Here is a 19377-nt window from a genome sequence, read left to right on the forward strand (position 1 = left end):
CAGTTACAACATTTCCTTCACATCATTCAAGGGGAAAGACTAATTATTGAAACAAATTACAAACCCCTGCAATTTCGGCAAAGTAGGAGAGTTATATCAGGGAATTTGGCACAATCCAGGATTACTTCCTGGACGTTGGCATTACAGGTATTTCCTGTGGAAGTGAAATATGGACAAAATAAAAAGAGCCCAGTTGCCCAAGGGCTAGTGGATTTGCATGATTGTGCAGCCGAATGTTCACTCAATGAAGCAGAAATAGAATCAAGTTTGAATGAATCTGAACAATCCCCACACAAAGCATTCAATGAGGAAGTATGTAGGGATTTACCAACTGTGTATGTAGATGGCTGTGCATACCAAAAACAATAACACAGAAAAACAGCTGGTGGCAGGAACAGGAAATATCTGGTTTAAATGTGACAACATTCCAATAGCGAGAATGAGTATTGGGTCTAGTAGTAGTCAAGTGGCAGAGCTGTCTGCTATTTACAAAGCAGTTGCTACTGCGGTAGAAAATAAACTCAAAGATATAGTTCTGGTGACTGATTTTGATTATGCATGAAACAGATTTGGAGAATATTTACATGGCTGGAAGGTAAAAGGTATGCTTACCTATAACAAAAAACCTCTTAAACATGGCAAGATGATTCAAGCCATAGACCAATTTGTGTCAGAAAATGATTTGATAATACATTGGAGAAAAATCTGAGGCCATTTAAAGATGCCAGGTGAGGACAAGGAGGGGAATGACAAGGCAGATCAGTTAGCCAAAATTGGAGCTGTAAGGGGAGAGTTGTTTCCTATTGAACACCTACTTGGTGAAATACAGGTAGATGCGATAACACGCTCCAAATCTCCAAAAGTAGTTGAAAAGCCTGTAGTGAAATGGAGTTTTGATACCCTAGATCAGGACCTGATCATGTCTGTCCAGAAAGAGTAGACACCCCCTCGATCGTAAGGTAATATACTTTGTTGGCCAAAGACCAACCGACTCATGTGTTTTAGTATTAGAAAGGTTTAGTAAAAGCTTAACCACGGTGCGGCCATTTTAAGCTGACCAAAATCGCCATTTTGTTTCCTTCTTGTTTTCTCTAACGTTGCCTTTTTGCTTCATGTAAAACTGCTTTGCTGAAATATTATTCTGCTTCACTGGTGCATAATGCAAGGCCGCGAGAGGCATGTTGAAACATAACGCAGTAACCCAGACAGAAATGCCCGGTCTCCTCCCTCACATATCCTTGGAGAGTGAGCAGCAAGGCATTCTAATCAGTACAGCAGGTGCCAACTAGTCTCGGTAGCATAGTAGAAATGCTAGAGCGAGCATTAAATGACTTGAATTATGATCTTCTTTGTGGCCCCCCTTTCTTGAGCCTGGTAGAGCCCTGGAGAGCAAGTTCACCCCCAGCACACAAATAGAAACTAGGAGATAGCAAGGCCTGGAATGTGTCTCTTCCTACGCACAGCTTGCTTGCAGAGACGGAAGCATTGTGTTCTTTAAAACAAAGACTTATGTCTGTGGGCTTATAAAATTGCAAACTGTTACTAAATGAATGTTTGAAGGTGTCATACTCGTCACCATTGTCAATCATTGTGCCTAGTTCAAAGGAAATGCAGTAAGGGCGGTATAGGTTGTCACACTACTGATTACTAGATGCTTGTTTTGTATATATGTAACTGTTGTACAAATTTCTCTCTCTTGCATCCCCCGAGTTCTGGTAGATGCACGTCGCGGGGCGTGGGACCAGTTGGCCAACTGAGACTATTTACTTTGCAATAAACCCTAGATTTTGGGAAGCAACCTCGTGTCTGGCGTATCAGTACGTGTGTGGTGATTGTGCCTTGTTTCCACAAATGAGGGTCCCTCAGGGGCCCCTTCAATCAAAGCGCAAAAGAAAGATCCAATTTTAGGCATATTGTATAATTACTTGTTAGATGCAAAACAAAATCCTCTGACTGAAAAAGATTGTAAAGGGAAAGAGGAATGGAGGGTATTGCTAAAAAACAAAAATAGAGTTAGGTTACAAGATGGACTGATGATTAGAGAATCCATGACAGGTCAAATACAATGTGTGGTGTCCATGCCATTTGGGGGGCTGATGTTACATCATGCACATGATGCCATAACTGCAGGACACAGGGGTTCACAGAAAACTTTGGACATTTTAAAAGATTATGCTTATTGGCCACATATGTCTCAAGATGTTGAACTATTCACCAGAGGGTGTCTGGTATGTGCACAATTCCAACCTGCTTCACCTATGCATAGAGCCCCATTAATGGAAAGAGGTCTGAAAGAGGTCACATCGTCTGATGTGCAAATTGACTATGTCGGCCCTGTAAAAAGATCAACCAGAGGAAATAAATATTTGGTAACGGTAGTTTGCTTTATGTCCAAATGGGTGGAGTGCATTCCAGCATGGGATTGCAGTGCACAAATGGCAGCCACATTACTTGTGAATCATATTTTTTTGAGATTTGGGTTACACCAAATGATAGAGTCAGACCAGGGAAGTCATTCACTAGTGCATTAATGACCAAACTATGGCAGATATTGGGTGTGAAAAGGAAATTGCACATTTCAAACCGGTCTTCTTCTTCAGGTGGGGTCGAGCGGAACAACAGATTGATTGTGGATGTATTAATGAAATATGTGGCTGAAGCAGGTTCTAGTTGGGCCCTTCGGCTGCCTTTAGTATTAATGGCCATTAGGTCGACTCCCGCTAAATCAACAAATCTCAGCCCTCATGAAATACTGATGGGGAGAAAAATGGTGTTGCCACAGCATTTATTTTACAAGACTCATGAGCAGACACTTGTAAATGCCTCACGAATATGTGGAAGAGTTGAGGAAGCACTTTCAACATACATGTGCATTTGTGCAGCGGAATTTGGAAACAGCTGTTGACAGTGCAAAAACATATTATGATAGGAAGACCAAAAGTGTATGAGGTAGGAGATCAGGTTTATACATTTTATTTTGGAAAGGGCAGACATAAAAACTCAAAATTTCTGGTAGCATGGCAAGAGCCATACAGAATAACAGACAACATATCACACGTGGTGTACAGAATAGCTAAAAAGGAGGGTAAGGTGACAGTGGAACAGTTTGACCATGTAAACCAATTAAAACCTTTCCACCCAAAACATGAGGTGAAGAGGCTTGAGCAAGTTGGGGCTAGTTAAAAAGGAAAATAATGAGTGCAGAGTCAAAGGTTGGCCTAACCAGGGAATCAAGGTAAATCTGAATAATACCTGGACAATGTAAAGGGGTTCTCGTATGAAGAGATAATATGGGGAGGTGTGTATGTTTGAGATTGTTTTGGTTGCATGTCATGATATGCATGTCTTTGATTTGTATAATGATACATTTATTTTCAGGTGTTCAAGCGTGGCAAAGAAGTACCTATGACTGAATCATAATAATAATCCAATTTTATTTTATGTATTCCAGTGGAAAAGGGACGAAAGATGTATTGGGCTTGGTACTTAATTAGTTTTTTTCTTTTTTTCTCGAGAAATATAATTGATTGCCCCCTCAGCACTCGGTCCTTGGAGCACTGGACCCCTATAGGATGCCACTAGACTGGAGGCCTCGGGAAAACCCCTGGACTGAACAAAGGGGTGTAGATAAGGAGTCTGAGATGCAATAAAGATGACACCTTTGGAGGAGGCCGCATGGAGTGCCAGACTGGAGGAACTCTACCAATGACAGCATTGAGTGGGACATCAGTTAATTGACCAGTTATACCTGTGGCATAGTACCACAAGCTATCTTGCTAAAGGACACACAGTTTAAAAAGAGATATTTTTTATTTTCATTTTTGTTTTATTGTTTTGCATTTCGTTAAATGACAAAGATGTGTTGTATGTTGTCTGGAGATGTTAATTGTGTTATTGTGCCTGTAAACATTTCTTTTCAAATCTATATATTATTAGATCACCCAAAAAAGAAATATATATCTATCTATCTATTTATAATAATAATCATTTAGCATTTATATAGTGCTACAAACCCTCAGGTATCTGAGAGCTGCTTATTATTACCTTCGGTGTGTGGTGTTCATTTATCGACCTCGGAAGGATGAAAGGCTGAGTTTGGCCCTGCCAGGATTCGAACCTGCGTCAGCAGGCTCTGCACAGATGTCAAAGGGAGCACTCTGCTGGCTGTGCTATCGGACCAGCTATATATTCATAGATGCTGATCAGATAAAAAAAGATAACGATGTCAATAAAAAAATATATGAAAGATAAAGATCTCTTTAAAAAAAAAAAGAGAGTGGTCCAAAAAAAGATGAAATATATCATTAAAAAATATATAATGGGGCTCGGACCACTGATAAAAATGATGAGATCTGATTAAAAAAAAAATACACAAATATACATCATTTCTTTATGTTAAAATATTGCTGTTGCATCCATTGTATTTTCAGGAATGTTGATTATGTGTATGAAGCTGGGGGTGTACATAATTTATGATGCCTGGATTTCAACGTGTACAGTATTTATTTTTAAACCTGGAAGTCTCAATTGGGGGTGCCACATCCACAAAGAGGTTGTTTTGTTTTCTCCTTCAGTGATGACCCCTGGGATCCAAGCAGTAGAAAAAAGGAGGGCTATGTAGGGACACTGAGAGCAATAAAGTACAGGGGTCACAAATAAGTAGTGGTATGGGGTTCATGTAGAAAATGCAAACATCAGAAATGGCACGTGCGTACACCAAATGGAAATGCACATTCTTGCAGTGAGCACATGTTTTAAAATGCTAAGAGTTCTGGGTAACATTTCATTTGTCTGATTTGCACTATGTACATAAATACTAACATGAGCTAATCAATTAACAACCACTTCGCAATAACTGGTAACCTGTCAGAAAAAAATCAGTTCAACATGGACTCAGAAGTGATGAACTGAATAAAGTGCTTTTCTGCAATGGAGTTAAAATGTGCAAATATATTTTACTGGCTGCGTGATTTCATTCAGCATGGCACAAACTGGGAGGCTGAAATATGCACTGTTGAAAAAGCACCATTGCATGCCCAGGAAGCAATTGTTGCAGATATGTTTGCAAACTATCGTGTTGAGGGGAAAAGTACTGAGGCAGCTTGGATGATGTGGGCATGTTCAGGAAGAGAGGCAGGTCCTGTTGAGTGACAGGAATAGCTGTTAAAAGGAAGAGAGATAGGGGGTGTGGGTCAGACTAGCAGAGCAGAGATTCAGAAACTCCTGGGGAGACGGCAGGCTGAATTCGAGGAAGCAGGCGGTAGACTGGGGAAGCAGTTATCCTGACCTACAGGTCTTGTCCTTCTTGTGGGCCGCATGAGTGTGCAGAGGTCACGATACAAAGAGGGTTTTTCCAGAGATAGCAGAGCAGGATTCTTGCCAGATTTCAAGGTGAATATAAGTGAGGTGCATGCCTGAATGGATGTGGTTTCATAGTTAGCCAGGGGGGCTCATTTCATGTGTAATGTTTCAATGTCAAAAGTGAATGTAGTTCTGAAATTACATTTTATTTTTATTAAGCATAACTACTGCTAAGTCTTCTAATTCAAGGTCGGATTGTTGAGTTGATTCCAGTTCATTCTATTATTGAGTTGCTTTTTTTTTTCTTCTTCTTCACATTCGCACTGACAAATGTGTTCCATGTATAATAGTTGCAGTGTATAATTGGTAAGTTTATCTGTCATGATAAAGACCCATTACAAAAATCACTTTGTGTTCTGATGCATTTTATGGCATTTGGGTCATTTTATTTAATCTGCACATACAGGCAAGTGCGTAGTGGTAAATGCTTTCATGAGAATGATCTATTGTGGGCTCTGTAGTTAGAAAGTGAGCAAGTGTGCATTATTTCATTTTGCATGTTTACAGCTGAACAGGTCTGCCATCAAAGCATTTTATCAGCATTCTAGATAAGTTGCTGAGGAGGGACAGTGTTACTGTCAAACTATAAGTGTAACACGTCTGGCAACTTTTAGTTTGGGAGACCTAGGAATCAAATACAGGCATTAGGATATATTGTGGGGGGAGCATTACCACTCTAGATAGGAAAGACACCAACGTGTTACCACAAAATATACCACCATTTTATACAATAACAAAATACCACAAGATTAGGTGCATCTCCTCCAGATAATATCTCTAACAGCTATGAGGGGAATTCATTTCATTTTCTATTATAATCAGAGAAAATGGTATATCTAAATGTTGCAGATTCTTTACAGTGAGATGCTGAGATAATGGGCAATATGTTGTTAGATCTCAGGTGGGAATCTTCACGAGTACTATATTCCTCCATAGCAATGTGGAATTCATCCAAAGGTGCCTTGCAGTGGTGATGCAGGTGATGGTGACTTGTGTGAGACTAAAGCATCAATAACCACAATGTGTCATGACGATTAAACAATTACTACTTGGATTGTTTATTCATTGTTTTCATGAAAGGAAACACAATGCACAAACAATACTGATGCATGACAAGAAAGTGCTAATTGAAAACATACCACATTCATCGGTATGAATAATGTGTGGTAATGCTAAATGGATCACTGAAATAAGGACATTTGTTTTAAATGAAATCAATGTATCAATGTAATCTATTCTGGTCCTTTGAACAAGCTGTGGAGTCAATAAAATCTATGAGAAATGGGATTTCCATCTGATGAAATTATGCCTGTTGGAATGGGGTATTTTCCTGTTTCTGCTTTGAATACGCCTCCTTGACAAACATCTTTGTTTCCGACTCAGATTACTATTGCATTCTTCAATATGATCTACTTTGACTGTCTCAACGTCACCCTTTTACTTTCTCAATGCTCTCTACTCTCCCCCATCCTGCTCCCCACTTTCTCTACTCCCTTTGCCATGAGCCACTCGCCACTTTCCCCTCGAACAGTGCATCTCTTCTTCTCTCTGTACCCATTTCTGCTTCTATAACATCCTCTGATGCTAATCCACTTCCTCGAAGAGAATATCTACACACTCCTACTGCACAATGGCATCAGATTCAGTTGGTGGTACATCACTCGTTCTAACATATCAGTGTCCTCACTGGGCAAGCATCAAAGATGGATATTGCATTTTCGTGAAGGTAGATTTTCACAAACAAAATGGCTGTCTGCTCGTGATATGTTAATATCTCACACTATATGAATGTTGTTGCTGTCGGCACTGAAAGAGGGAGCATTGGATTTAGAATATTTAATGTTATAGTACTATCATGAAACAGCTTTCACAAGTTGTGTATATAGTGGACCTGTGTCTGTTTTAAATTGATTAATTCATATAGGTAGTAAAAGGTGGCAACACACAATTAGATATAAAATACATGTCGTCCAGAATAAATAAAGACATTACGCTAGGATAAATATTTATTTGCACACAACATTTCGGTGAAAAAAGACAATATTCTATTCACATATACATTTTACTTAAACATTTGTAATAAATTACAGACAAGAAAAGAGTTGTTTTGACAGGAGGATGACATTAGAAGTAATTGAGAGATGACGCTAGAAACGCTTCACATTTTTTTTCAGTTTAAACCATTGGGATTACCAGAAAGATAGACTTCCAATTATTATGAACAGAGTGAAAAATAAATACTTTAAAGTATGTTACATTTTGATTGCATCGAATACTTCAACGTTTGCAGCTCCGGTTTCTGTTCAAGTTGTTTAGGATCTTGCGATTATTCGAAACAACAAATCAAACATAGAAAAACATCATGGAGCTGCTGTAAAGATATATATGTTGCATAATTCTACCATAATAAACACATGGAATGATACAATATATAAGTTACACACAAAGCATTTCAATCTTTTCCTGCAGGACCTCTGATAAAAGTAATACTGCATGCGGTTTTGTCTTCATAAACAGGCTTTCCATGCACCCACTTGAAAACATTGTGTCGAACTTAAATTGAAAAGGCTTCTTTAGCAAATGTATGCCATTTTATGTGTCATACTGATTTGTCAAATAGTGCAGATTTGTTTCTGGTTCAGCACCAGTCACAGCATAAATTCCCCCCAGTCAGCATTTTAGGTAGTTTTGAATTGACCTAGTTTTCTAATTTCATAGATTGTATGTGTGAACCAACTTTATACGACAAATAGCCTAGGATTATGGGAAAAAAGCATGATAATAAATCAGAAATCAGAAATGATTACTGTAGAATAGGAACTCCTGCTCTTTCTCCCACCTACCAACATGGGTGATGTCACAAGAGGATGTGATATGGATGGTAGGCATTAACATGCACCCTGAAATAATGAAAAGTTATGCAACATTACAGATCATGATATCTATAACAAATGCCTTACACAAAGAATTAGAACGTAACCATCATTATTCCTCCAGACTCTTAAAGAGATCCCGCTAGATACAGAGTGAGTTGGGGTTTCGTCTGTGGAAGGTGCAATCCATTGCAATTTTGCACCCATGCAACTGACATTTTGCAAAGATGTACTATATGGTTTCAATGAATGTTTTCACCTGGGCAATATTGATCCAGTGAAAACTCTGTGCACTATGCTTTTGGTTCCTTCAATTTTAAATTGTCACCTGAGAGGGTATCTTTAGCTACACCTGCCTTAGTAAACATTATTTATATAGTTTGTGGAAGGTGGTAAATGGGTATGAATACATACATATCTGCTTGAGCGTAGTGCCATTATTCCCTCCTTTGTATGTTTATGGCATTGTGATTTTCTGGAGGGTGAACATTCTATGTGTGCCTTGGTTGCAATTGGTTGTCTTGCTGGTGAACCAATATAAAAAAAGAGCCACAGATATCTGAGGCTTGACAGAATACTGTTCATTTTACTCTCGTCTTTGTTTTAAATGTGTGCCTGTTTTGTCTAATGTGCTTTAATGACATATCACTTGTATGTCCGTTAGTCATGGCATGCCTTTTTTTGTTTTGCTTTAACACATGTCATCTGAGTATAGCCTCCTGCCGCAGCAATGAAACATATGTGTGGCAAGCTCTGCTAGTGGTATCGGTTCACTCTTTCCATAGTTTACACTGCTTATCTGAATTTTATCTGAGAATGCCCTCCGGACGCAGTATTGAAGGTTAAGTGGGGTAGGATTTGCTAATATGATCATTTAAATCAGGCCAAAGTGCAATGCTTGCTGTCCTTGGAAAAATGTGGTTTGTAAACCTTGTGTTAGTGAAGAGAAACCACTAAATAGTAAAATGCTTAATTATAAAGTCCATCTTACATTTGAGGCTGCATTTGCTGAATATGGCAACACATGTGATCTTATACATTACCTATATTGAGTTAGGGTACCCGGGAAATGAAGGCATCATTGGTGTGTCCGAGGGCTCACTTAGCATAAGATGGCAGCAGCTGTATATGTGAGGTGCCATCTCAGCAAATGGTAACTAAACTAGGCATATGGTGCTATTTTAGGCCCTAGAGACAGCACTTGACATATGACTGCTAAACCTATTGGACTTGCCAGTTCCAGTGCTTGTTATAGTTTGGTGTTATAGCACAAGTTCCTAGAAAGAGAGCAGCCATGCATTATGTAAAGGAGATTGTCATTCAGAGGATAAGGAGTCATAATTGGGGTGGAGTTAATTAGTTAATCTAGAGAGCAGGGATATTCAGTGCTTAATTAATGGGGTGGCACTTATTTCTGAGCCCCAGCTTTTATTTATGAGACAGATTGATTATGTTGAAGTGTATTTGCAACTGTATTATTTTAACTGTCAGTTAGTCATAGTAATGTAACAGTCAACAACAGTGTGCACTGGCCAGGGTCTCTGCATCCTGGGCTAGCTCATTGTTGGTTACAAAACATGATGACCCTGCTTTGGCAGAACAGGGCTTTTTTTTAATCAATTTTCATGATTAACAATGAGTTGGAAAAGTGACAATGCTGGGCACTGATGTTAGCCGTGCCTTGCTCCATTAAGCATGCATGATATTGATGCAAATTCTCTACTATAATAACCAGAAGGGTGGGCTGACAACAACAGGACCATCACCAATCAGCAGCCACAACACGGGATCAAGGTCAGTGAAAAGGTCAGTATGGAAGAGGAGTGCCTGTTTTGAGTGCCAACCTATATAAGAAGATCTTGCTTCAGTGTTTGACAGGTAAATTCATCAGTTCATTAACTGTGCCTGCATTTTTCCATCAGTTTATAATACAAGGAAAGGATGATTGTTCTTTTTTTAATGAAGTTGATGGAATGCCACTAAAGCCAAATCTTGGGGCATCACCGCCTTTCCTGTACTAGTCTGTCTCCACACTAAATCAGCCAGAGAATGCACGCGCCCCCGTCTTTGCCACAGCAACTTCTCACTGTGTGGTGCCTCGCCTTGTATCTCAAATACTTCAGTGACAGGAAGTGCAGTATATGGAACCTGCAACCGCAGGATGTTCAGGGATATGTGGTACTGGCAAGTAGCTAGCCAGTTTTGCTGCTGTGTTGGAGTAGATAGACCCTACAGAGGGTTCAGTGAAAAGAAACACTCCTCTTGCCTCTATCTGCCTCATTAACAATCAAAAATAAAAGGTATTTCAAAATGTCCCTTGTTTATGGCCATCTTGTTGGGATTGAAGAGATTAGTATTTCGGAATTCAATTAACCAATGTCTGTTCTCTTTACTTACAGCCTCATGAACAAGGAGTTAAGAATGTTGCATTGCATGATGATATCCGAAGGGGGTAAATACATCATTCACAGTGTTACTTTAAGAATGCATAGTGCTTGGATTCCTCTTCATTTGTATTCCCTGGAGCTGTTATAGCTAGCATTATATCTGACCCAATATAAAGCATGATCATGTTTTTAGGTTCCATGTCATTTTCCTACAGTAATTACTCGGAAGCAATTACTTTGAAAAAACACTTTACATTTTTTTTTTTTTTATGTGTGGAGGTTCCCCCCAAGTCCCCTCCATTCCCTACACCAGTTTCCATACCCCAAATCCCTCCCCACCCATTTTGACCCCTTAACTCACATCCCCCATATAATTTGAAGTGTTTTCGAAGAAATTACTTCAAAGTCAATTACTTCAAAGTAATTACTGTCGTAAAAAACAAACGGATACCATTTTGTAACCCTTCCCCGTTCCAGCATGACTGGAATGTTTACTCATGATTGAATTATAAGTGTCTTTATAGCATTTCTCAATTTAAAAAATACTAAAATAGACAATTTAATTTTAAAAAAGTGCCATATTAACACTTGTTTGCCAATGAGAAGGTGTTCTCATTTTGAAACCTAGGACCTGATTTTCAAACACGTTTTACAATGGCACAGTCCAGCAGCACTTCAACTTGCACACACATGTGAGTATTCTTTTTTTAAAGTACTTGTTTTTAAATAATCTAGAGCATGAACCTGCACCCTGTTGCTAGCCAGAGGTTGTATGCTGCATTCGGTTGATGTCAGTCCAAAATATTGTGAATTAAAAAACTGCAGTATCTTCATGTAGAGCATGGCATAGTCTGTTGGGCTGGAAATACATGGCATGAGAATCAACCTTGTATTCTTCACCAGGAGGGGCAGGACTAGCAAACAATTTAGGCTTGGTCACCAAATGAAAACTGGTCCACATAGCCGAATTTAAATAGCTTACTAGTGCAATGCTGCAGATATGTGATCTAGGTGATACATTTGAAAGTACATTGGGCAAGTAACATTGGTCAAAAATACCAGCTTCAGCATGTATCAGAGGGACCCGCAACCTTTGACTCCCCCCCGATGTTTTGGACTACAGTTCCCATTACCCCTAGTCAGCATAATCAATGCTGAGAGATTATGGGAGGCATAGTCGAAAACATCTGGAGAGCCACAGGTTGCAAAGACCTTGTGTACCAAGTCAACAAGCTGGCTAACACTGGCTCATAAGCCTAGCCTATGTGGCCATGCAGGGAAAACTCTTTGGGCATTGCCCTATAGACCAGTGTGGTCCTGTCCCCCTGTGCTCATAGTGTGACACTTATAAGAAGGTCAAGATGTGTTGGGATTACTTGAAGTCCAGATCTTTCATATCATCCTGAAAAATAACCAATTGTTTTAGTATAACTGTCGTTGATCATGAGTGCAGTGCCAATATCTCTGCAACTAGCACACTGTGCACAACTTAAAAATCTGTGGGTGACATTCTCATAATTCTCTCTACATATTTGGGAAAAAAACTATCTGACCACCTATCCAGTGCTTGCAACAAAACAGTGTGTAAACTGTCTATAAATATTGATGACGTCAATTGATTAAGTTCAAGTTGGCAGATGTGCACACTTTATTGAGTGACTGCTAACAAAATGATGTGGCTTGTAAATAGTGTGGCTCTGTTTGCAAGCCGGCATCAGAGACGATACAAATTCAGCAAGTTTCTCCTTTTTCGAGATAATTATAAAAAATATGTATTCAAAGGCAACTGACACATCCATAAAAGCCAAGTGTGAATAACAATTACAAATCTTACACATACAGGTGAATATACTGAACATATCTTCAATGTTTACTAAATGTAGTGATTTGTCAGAAAGTAAAATTATGAAGTAATCATCCTTAAGGGTAAAATAGCTGCATATTTATAATCAATGCATATATGTGAAAGAAAAAATAGAGATTCCATGATCCAGTGAATCTGTCTATGTGCACCTACTCCAGGCGTGGGACAGTGTTCACTGTTGGCATTCTATTGTAAGATCATTCTGTAAGTGCTGGTGATTGCTGTGCAAGCAGCTTTGTGAGGACCGTGCGCATACTATGCATCTGCGTCGTTATAAATTCCAGTTTCATACACATATTTAAAAAAATAAATTAGATTAAATCAATGAAAACTGTACCTATTTTACATTTTTCAACAACGTCGTCCTTTGTGTGCCTTGAAATGGTTCCACGTAGCTATGCTAACAAATATTAATTTGAAACATGTACTTAGAATGAAACTATTATCAAGAGCACACAGATAAAGCAAGAACAATTAGGCAAGATATAGTTCAAGAAGCAAGTCTTCATATAGTCACATCATGAATTAAGTGCTTGTACATTTATGGGAACACAAGATCATTTACAGTTTTTAAAAGGTTACTATTGTATACGTTTTTTTTAAAGTATTTTCAAACAGGTAGGAATAAAGAAAATATTGCACTTCTAATGTCTGCGCTTAGCAGAAAAGACTTTATTTTGAGTTGACAGACTCCACACCGTTGATTGGAGAATTCCCCTTGTTGCCTTGCAAACAAATCTTACAAAACAATTTACAGGCATGTCTCTCTGTCCACGTCTTTCCCTGGGTTCACTTGCTTCTGGCTTTCGTTTTCAATGCTACAAAATAAAAAATAATATAACACATGGAAACAATTTAGTGTGGTATCAGCAGTATTGAAGGTATTGCAATGACGTGTCGTTCCCCCATTTAACATGGGATATTAGTGAAAGCGGCCAATCTGGGTTCGAGCAATTGTTAGTGATTCTTGCCAGCAATAATTTCCGATGTGTTACTTTCTGCATGCACACATCCGACAGGCATGCAAGCAGACAATGCTGCAAGGATTTTGGCAAAACATGTCTTTTAAACAAAATAACCTCCTTCAAATATACGTTTGTGACAACACTGACATTTTCGTGCATAGGGCAAACAAGAGTTCACGTTGTGTATTTCATTGCTGTGTTGTGACCAAGCATGGCAGCCGTTTTTCAGAAGACATATATCTTCAAAGTAATACACTTGAACCTTGTCATAGTTAGGTTTCAGGTTTGAAAGTACGTGATCAATTTATTTGTTGGCACCTCAAGTATAAAGAGTACATGCAACAAAGGAAGGTGCTCATAACAGTTGCTTTCCACCAAGGGGTTTCAAGTGAGATCTTAACTAAAGAAAACACATGTGTCAAACCACAGAGTTGGAAACTCTGACCTTATTTATAACTACCCATCTAAATTCTTCCTGTTTGTGGAGTTGTTTTTCCTGGTATGAGTAACTTGTCTTTCGAAAAAAGTGTGCTTGTTGCTGTGGTTGCCGGGGACAACTGAAGCTATTAAGGTGGTGGACGTTGCTACTACTAAGTTGCACTGTAAGGAGCTGGCTCATGAGGCACTGACTGGCCACTGCCTTCTTTTAGCAGCTGTGGAAATCATGGTCTTCTGCTGCTGTAGACATCTCTTTGTCCAACAGACTTTTTTGTGTCCGTATTACTGACTCCCCATTGGTGATGCACAACTCTTATTTTATCATTGTTGCCTGGTTTACTAGGTCTAAGATAATTTGTACTTGGTCAATTCTAGTAATATAATCTGCTAAAGGCTTCCACAGTAGATTTGCAGTGCGAAAAGCTTCACACGTTCCCTAGAATCTAGAAATATCAGCTGCAGCTGGCATAATGGCAGTGGATGAATGTTCTATTTTGTTGTAATTATTTACATTCCTACCAACATCCAGCGTATGCTCTTGCGCCATATTGTAACTTATGTGTGGGAGTGGAGGCATGAAATGTGATACTATGCCACAAGACCTGAACATTTTCAAATAGTGACTTTGAAAATGCTAGTTCACAAGTCTGGATTTCTCTCAATATCAGACACAACTATTCCTGTTTGCAGGAAAGGTATTGTGCTGTGTTGTGCATGGAACCCTATCACAGCTCTAAAAACCAAAGAAGAAAGCGCAATCTGTGCACTGTCATGCCATAACAGCTGTAAACAGCTAAATTCATCGCACACCGGGGTGATGTCGCAGCTTCATGGATACTAGATGTAGATCTTAGACTGTTGATGGCATGTAGGCATTTCAGCATATCAATGAGCTGGCTGTGCATGCACCCGGTGGGTGTGCATGTGCCATTCATTCTTCTCATCTTCTAGTGTGGCTATGTTACTTTCAGCAGTAGGGTGATATATCAGAACAAAAAAAAGATTTATGACTAATGAAAGGAGAGCACAGAAAGGTGGTGGTAAGAAGAAGGCAACACTATTATCAACTATACTGAGTATGCCTTAAACATGGTTTTCGCTGTAGTTCCAAAACAGTTTATCAGTCTCCAAGAAGAACTGTTTGCATGTTGTGGCTTCATATAGGCACTCGATATTATAACGCCTTTCATGGCGAATCCTTGGAAGAGGCATTTTAAATTCACCTCCACTCTTCTATTGCATACTAAAAGAACGCACTGTTTCAGATGGTTCCTGAAATCTTTGCGAGGGACAGACTTTTGCCGGCGGAAACCGTAATTTAGATTTTCATTTAGGAGCATGGAGTACAACTATTGACACCATTACAACTTAAACACAAGAGATGCCACCAAATCTTGAGTTTTTAATATGCACGTACTTAAAAGTCACAGAATCCTAGCAATGAAATGTGTGTTTTTTTTTATCAACTTTTCTTGTTTGTGCTTCAAGAAGCAAAAAATGCAACACGGACAGAAAGCAGCACTCCAATTTGGGATGACACAGACAGACCACATTCTGCATATAATGTACAGATCTCAATTTGGTGATGATTTCATTTGAAATCAGGCGAACATCTCTAGACGAACATCTCTAGACATCTTCAAAATGCATATAGTCATTTCTGATAAATGTCCCTAGCAAGAGTCATTTCTTTCTTACGCAATGTGCATATGCAAGCAGAAGAAATTGTCAGTGTCTTCCCACTTGAAGAATTGACCTTTTGGTTGTGTGTCACAGGTTCTGCTGTCACACCTCAGATTCCCAAGTGTATCTTAGCCACGATCCAACTCTACCTGCAGCAGTTTCCAATGCGCCTGGATTCGTCTGATTTAAGCAAGGCAATCGGTAAGGCACAGTGCAGACAGGGTGCCTGATTTTGAAAAAACGTTTTTTGAAGGAGAAATCCCTTTAAAAAACCCTTTGTGAATGAGCACCAGTTATTTTGCACACCCCTGACTTCATTGACCCGCATCAGAAAGAAAACATATATGTCTATATGTTCCCAGTTTAAAACCACTCAATCCTAGTACATCTAATAAAATGTACTTGCCCTGATAGACTATTGCAGGCATTTTTCTGCCAATTTCCACCCAGGTGCTAGGATGGATGGACATGTGGGTTTCTTTTGCATTCCTGAAACATACAGATCCACAGTGGGGTGGGATGACTCAATCACGAATCAGGGGACTTAGGTGTGGAAGAGGAATGGGCAGAGTCCCTACATGAATGTGACCCTTGCACTCAGTTAATTTCATCTTTTACAACTCTGGCCATATATCTATAGTATAGCTAGCTTAGATGTTTGATGTAACATGGACATAGTAATTATGGCTTTAGCACGTCAGCAGAGGATTAGTTCCCATCAAAGCAAAAGAGTTTGGTCATGCTAAAGGAAAGAGACAGAGTCCTGCAATGTAACATTAGTCCTCTCTGCCCTCAGATTAGTTGAGTTTGAATCTTCAATGGGTGTGCCATAGTCACTACTCTCTGATATCAGTGGTCGCTGCATTTCTCAATAGCTACTTATTCTCCTGAGGCTGCGACCACCCTGCAAATTAGGCATGGCGTTTGCAGCCTCAGACACCTGTTGATGACGCTCCTGCTACTTTTGCTGGGTCAGCATATCACATTTTAATATTGTGTTGGTGAAATTACATTTAGAACAATTGTTAATGAAACATCGGCATCTAAATCCGTTATTCCAATACATTTGGAAATTTAAAAATTGAGTATACACAACCAAAGCTCTTTAGTTGTCCATGGTCTTACATGAGAAGGTCATCCGGTTCTATATTTTCTTGAATTCTGGGACTTGTAGTTTTCCTACATTTCGAAGGGGAAGGAAACAACTACACATGTAAGAATCCAAGGAGGGGGGGGGGGACTAGATGCCCTTCTCACACAAGGCCATGGGGAACTTGGGATCTCTTCACAACTAGACATAACTTGACAAAAGGACACTGAGGGTAACCCTGAATTTTGGTCTGTGGTCTGTGACTGACTTTGTCATCCCAACAAGGGAATACTTGAAAACAAGATGCATTCAATGAGAATTTAAAGGGAGGGGTCTTCTTACCTTTGGGAGTCGGCTTCTACATTGATTAGGAAGGGGAGCTTATGACGGAAATGTAATGTGAAACAATGAAGCAAAACGTTATTACAATTGAACAAAGGAAATCTGGAAGACTGAATAACATCTGATTGTGCGTAGATTTTAAATATCTAAACAATGCTAATTTACAATAGCAGTGCTTTTTCATTATATAACATTTTCAATGGCTTCCTGTCTGGAAACAGAATGCATGCTTCATGATTGGGAATCATTTGTACTTTGATATTTGATCATTGTTATGGGTGGTTTGTGTGGGCTGATGATGTGAACATTTCCCAGGGCATGCACGTGAAATGAAAAACAAATAGTCTAACTCATGAACTTTTATATGCACCTTGGACGTTCCTCACAAAATATATCTATATTTGGCTCTTGGCACTGAAATGTGTCTAGGCAACAGGTAATTTAGAGTAAAAAATTCCTCTTAGGCACTTTGGACAGTCTTCATATCTTAGTAAAAGACTGGTTTTAGTTTTGCATTCTCAGTGAACTTCACTTAAGAAATATTGTGAGTGTGCAGACTTTCTGAAAGCAAAACAATATGTAGCTTCGTCTGCCAATGGATTCAGAGGTTGAGTGAAGAACCCCGGACAACCCCATAGGTCGTGTTTCCTACCATTGGAGAAAAACAATATTGATTCAAATTTTGTATGCATGAATAATGGTTTTTTGCATGCACTTGCGTTGCAGATTTTATGCAGGCTAATCGCAGGTAAACTATAATGTATATGCTCACTATTGACAAGGTAAAGGTAAGATCTTTTCTCAGACAAGTTAGGCCGACAACTCTGTTTGCTTGTCAAGAGTCAATACTCTTACAGGTAATTTATTAAAACCGAGAAGGAGATGCCACCTTATCTTGTGCTAGTGAGTAGTGAAGTAGGTAGGGTGTTGCAATGAATCCAAGAGACAAAGAAGCTTCCCTTAAGACTTCCAAATACTGGGAAATAGAAGCGTTTTCTTGGTTTATAAAAGTGCCTTTTTATGTAATGTGGGTGTCAAGTTTTTTGAAAGCATGATTTATTATTGTTCACATTTTGGATTATTGCACACATTATGTCAAATGACCCTACACGTGTTTCAAACAAAGCTCTTCCTCATGGCTCTTCTGCCAAAATACACTGCTAATGATTCTTACACATACTAAACTGAGCATTTATATCAAACAACATGTTACGCGCATTGAAGTATATGGATGTACACAAATCAATCCAGAATTTGTTGATACTCACAAAAAAGAAAAACAACAAATACAAATAATAGTATAACATTACAATTATTTAGACATACATTTCATGCATGAGTTAGGAACGCAAAAATAAAATTGGTTAGGACAAAAAAGGGGAAGTTGAGAAAACAAACATAAAAAAATAAATCATACAAATCGGTTAGTGCATGCGTATATGAAATTAGTTATCATTAGTGATCACTTTGTTAATAATTTAAACAAAGCCCAACATAAGGGGAAAAGTGGAAGTTGCGAAAACAAACACAAAACAAATAAATCATACAAATCGGTTAGTGCATGAGTATATAAAATTGGTCATCATTAGTAATCACTTTGTTAATAATTTAAACAATGCCCAAAGAACAAAAAATCATTATGAAAAGTAATTCTGCACCAGGCTGTGATTATCGAGGTTATTGATTGAGAACACCTCTTAATTAATTAAATGTCCAATAAACTTCTCCCTTCATAAGCAGTGGTCCTAACAGTAGTCTTAATTAAACATGAATGTTTAGGTGCATAGTATACCCTGTCATTGAAAGTAACAGTGTGATCTAATCACCTATTAGTAACCTCTTTTGTGAGAATTTCTTGTGTGCACGGTTATTCTGTTTTCAGACTGGTGTTGGCATATGTATTGGAATATTTGTATTAGTTATTTTAGTTATATATCAATACCCACTGGTTGATTAAAATGAGAATATGTAAGACACATGAGAATATATTAAGAATGATTATTTGATACACGTACCTTGCAATTATTTATAATGTATTATATACCATTGTGATTATTTATGACGCTTGCTACAGAGACAACCTTCAAGAAGACCTGCACAAGTCAGTAAACTGAATGTCTTCATTGGCAAGAATGAGTATAGCAATTGAATGAACTGGAACAGTACCTTAGTTGAAGTCCAAATGTAACCAAACAGGCATTTTGGAGCATGTCATTTTGAAGAGTGTCTCTGTGGCAAGCATGGATAAAAATGTTGACTTTGTTGCTACACCTGTTATCAGTACAACAAACTTTGAAAGTATAATTTCAGTTGTTATAAATGAGAAACTTGTTCTCTAACCACAGTACCACAATTGCAATTAGAATTATCATTT

The 19377-nt window shown here is 38.6% G+C and overlaps 1 protein-coding gene across 8 annotated transcripts in view; it reads right to left on the reverse strand.

Moving 5' to 3' along the window:
* Positions 1 to 13096: 13096 nt before the first annotated feature.
* Positions 13097 to 19377, reverse strand: part of SLC4A10 (solute carrier family 4 member 10) — a 1479043-nt gene continuing 1472762 nt past the window's right edge. For 5 of the 8 annotated variants that reach the window (XM_069616332.1, XM_069616329.1, XM_069616333.1 and 2 more), the window contains one exon: positions 13097 to 13303. In XM_069616332.1, the coding sequence (XP_069472433.1) occupies positions 13237 to 13303 (67 nt within the window). In that variant the 3' untranslated portion in view covers positions 13097 to 13236. Of the gene's footprint in view, positions 13304 to 17003; positions 17042 to 19377 lie in introns of all 8 variants that reach the window. The other 3 variants (XM_069616335.1, XM_069616331.1, XM_069616334.1) reach the window with 2 other exon arrangements.

This window comes from Ambystoma mexicanum, chromosome 9 (genome assembly GCF_040938575.1).
Source record: "Ambystoma mexicanum isolate Mex_15411 chromosome 9, UKY_AmexF1_1, whole genome shotgun sequence".
NCBI lineage: Eukaryota > Metazoa > Chordata > Amphibia > Caudata > Ambystomatidae > Ambystoma > Ambystoma mexicanum.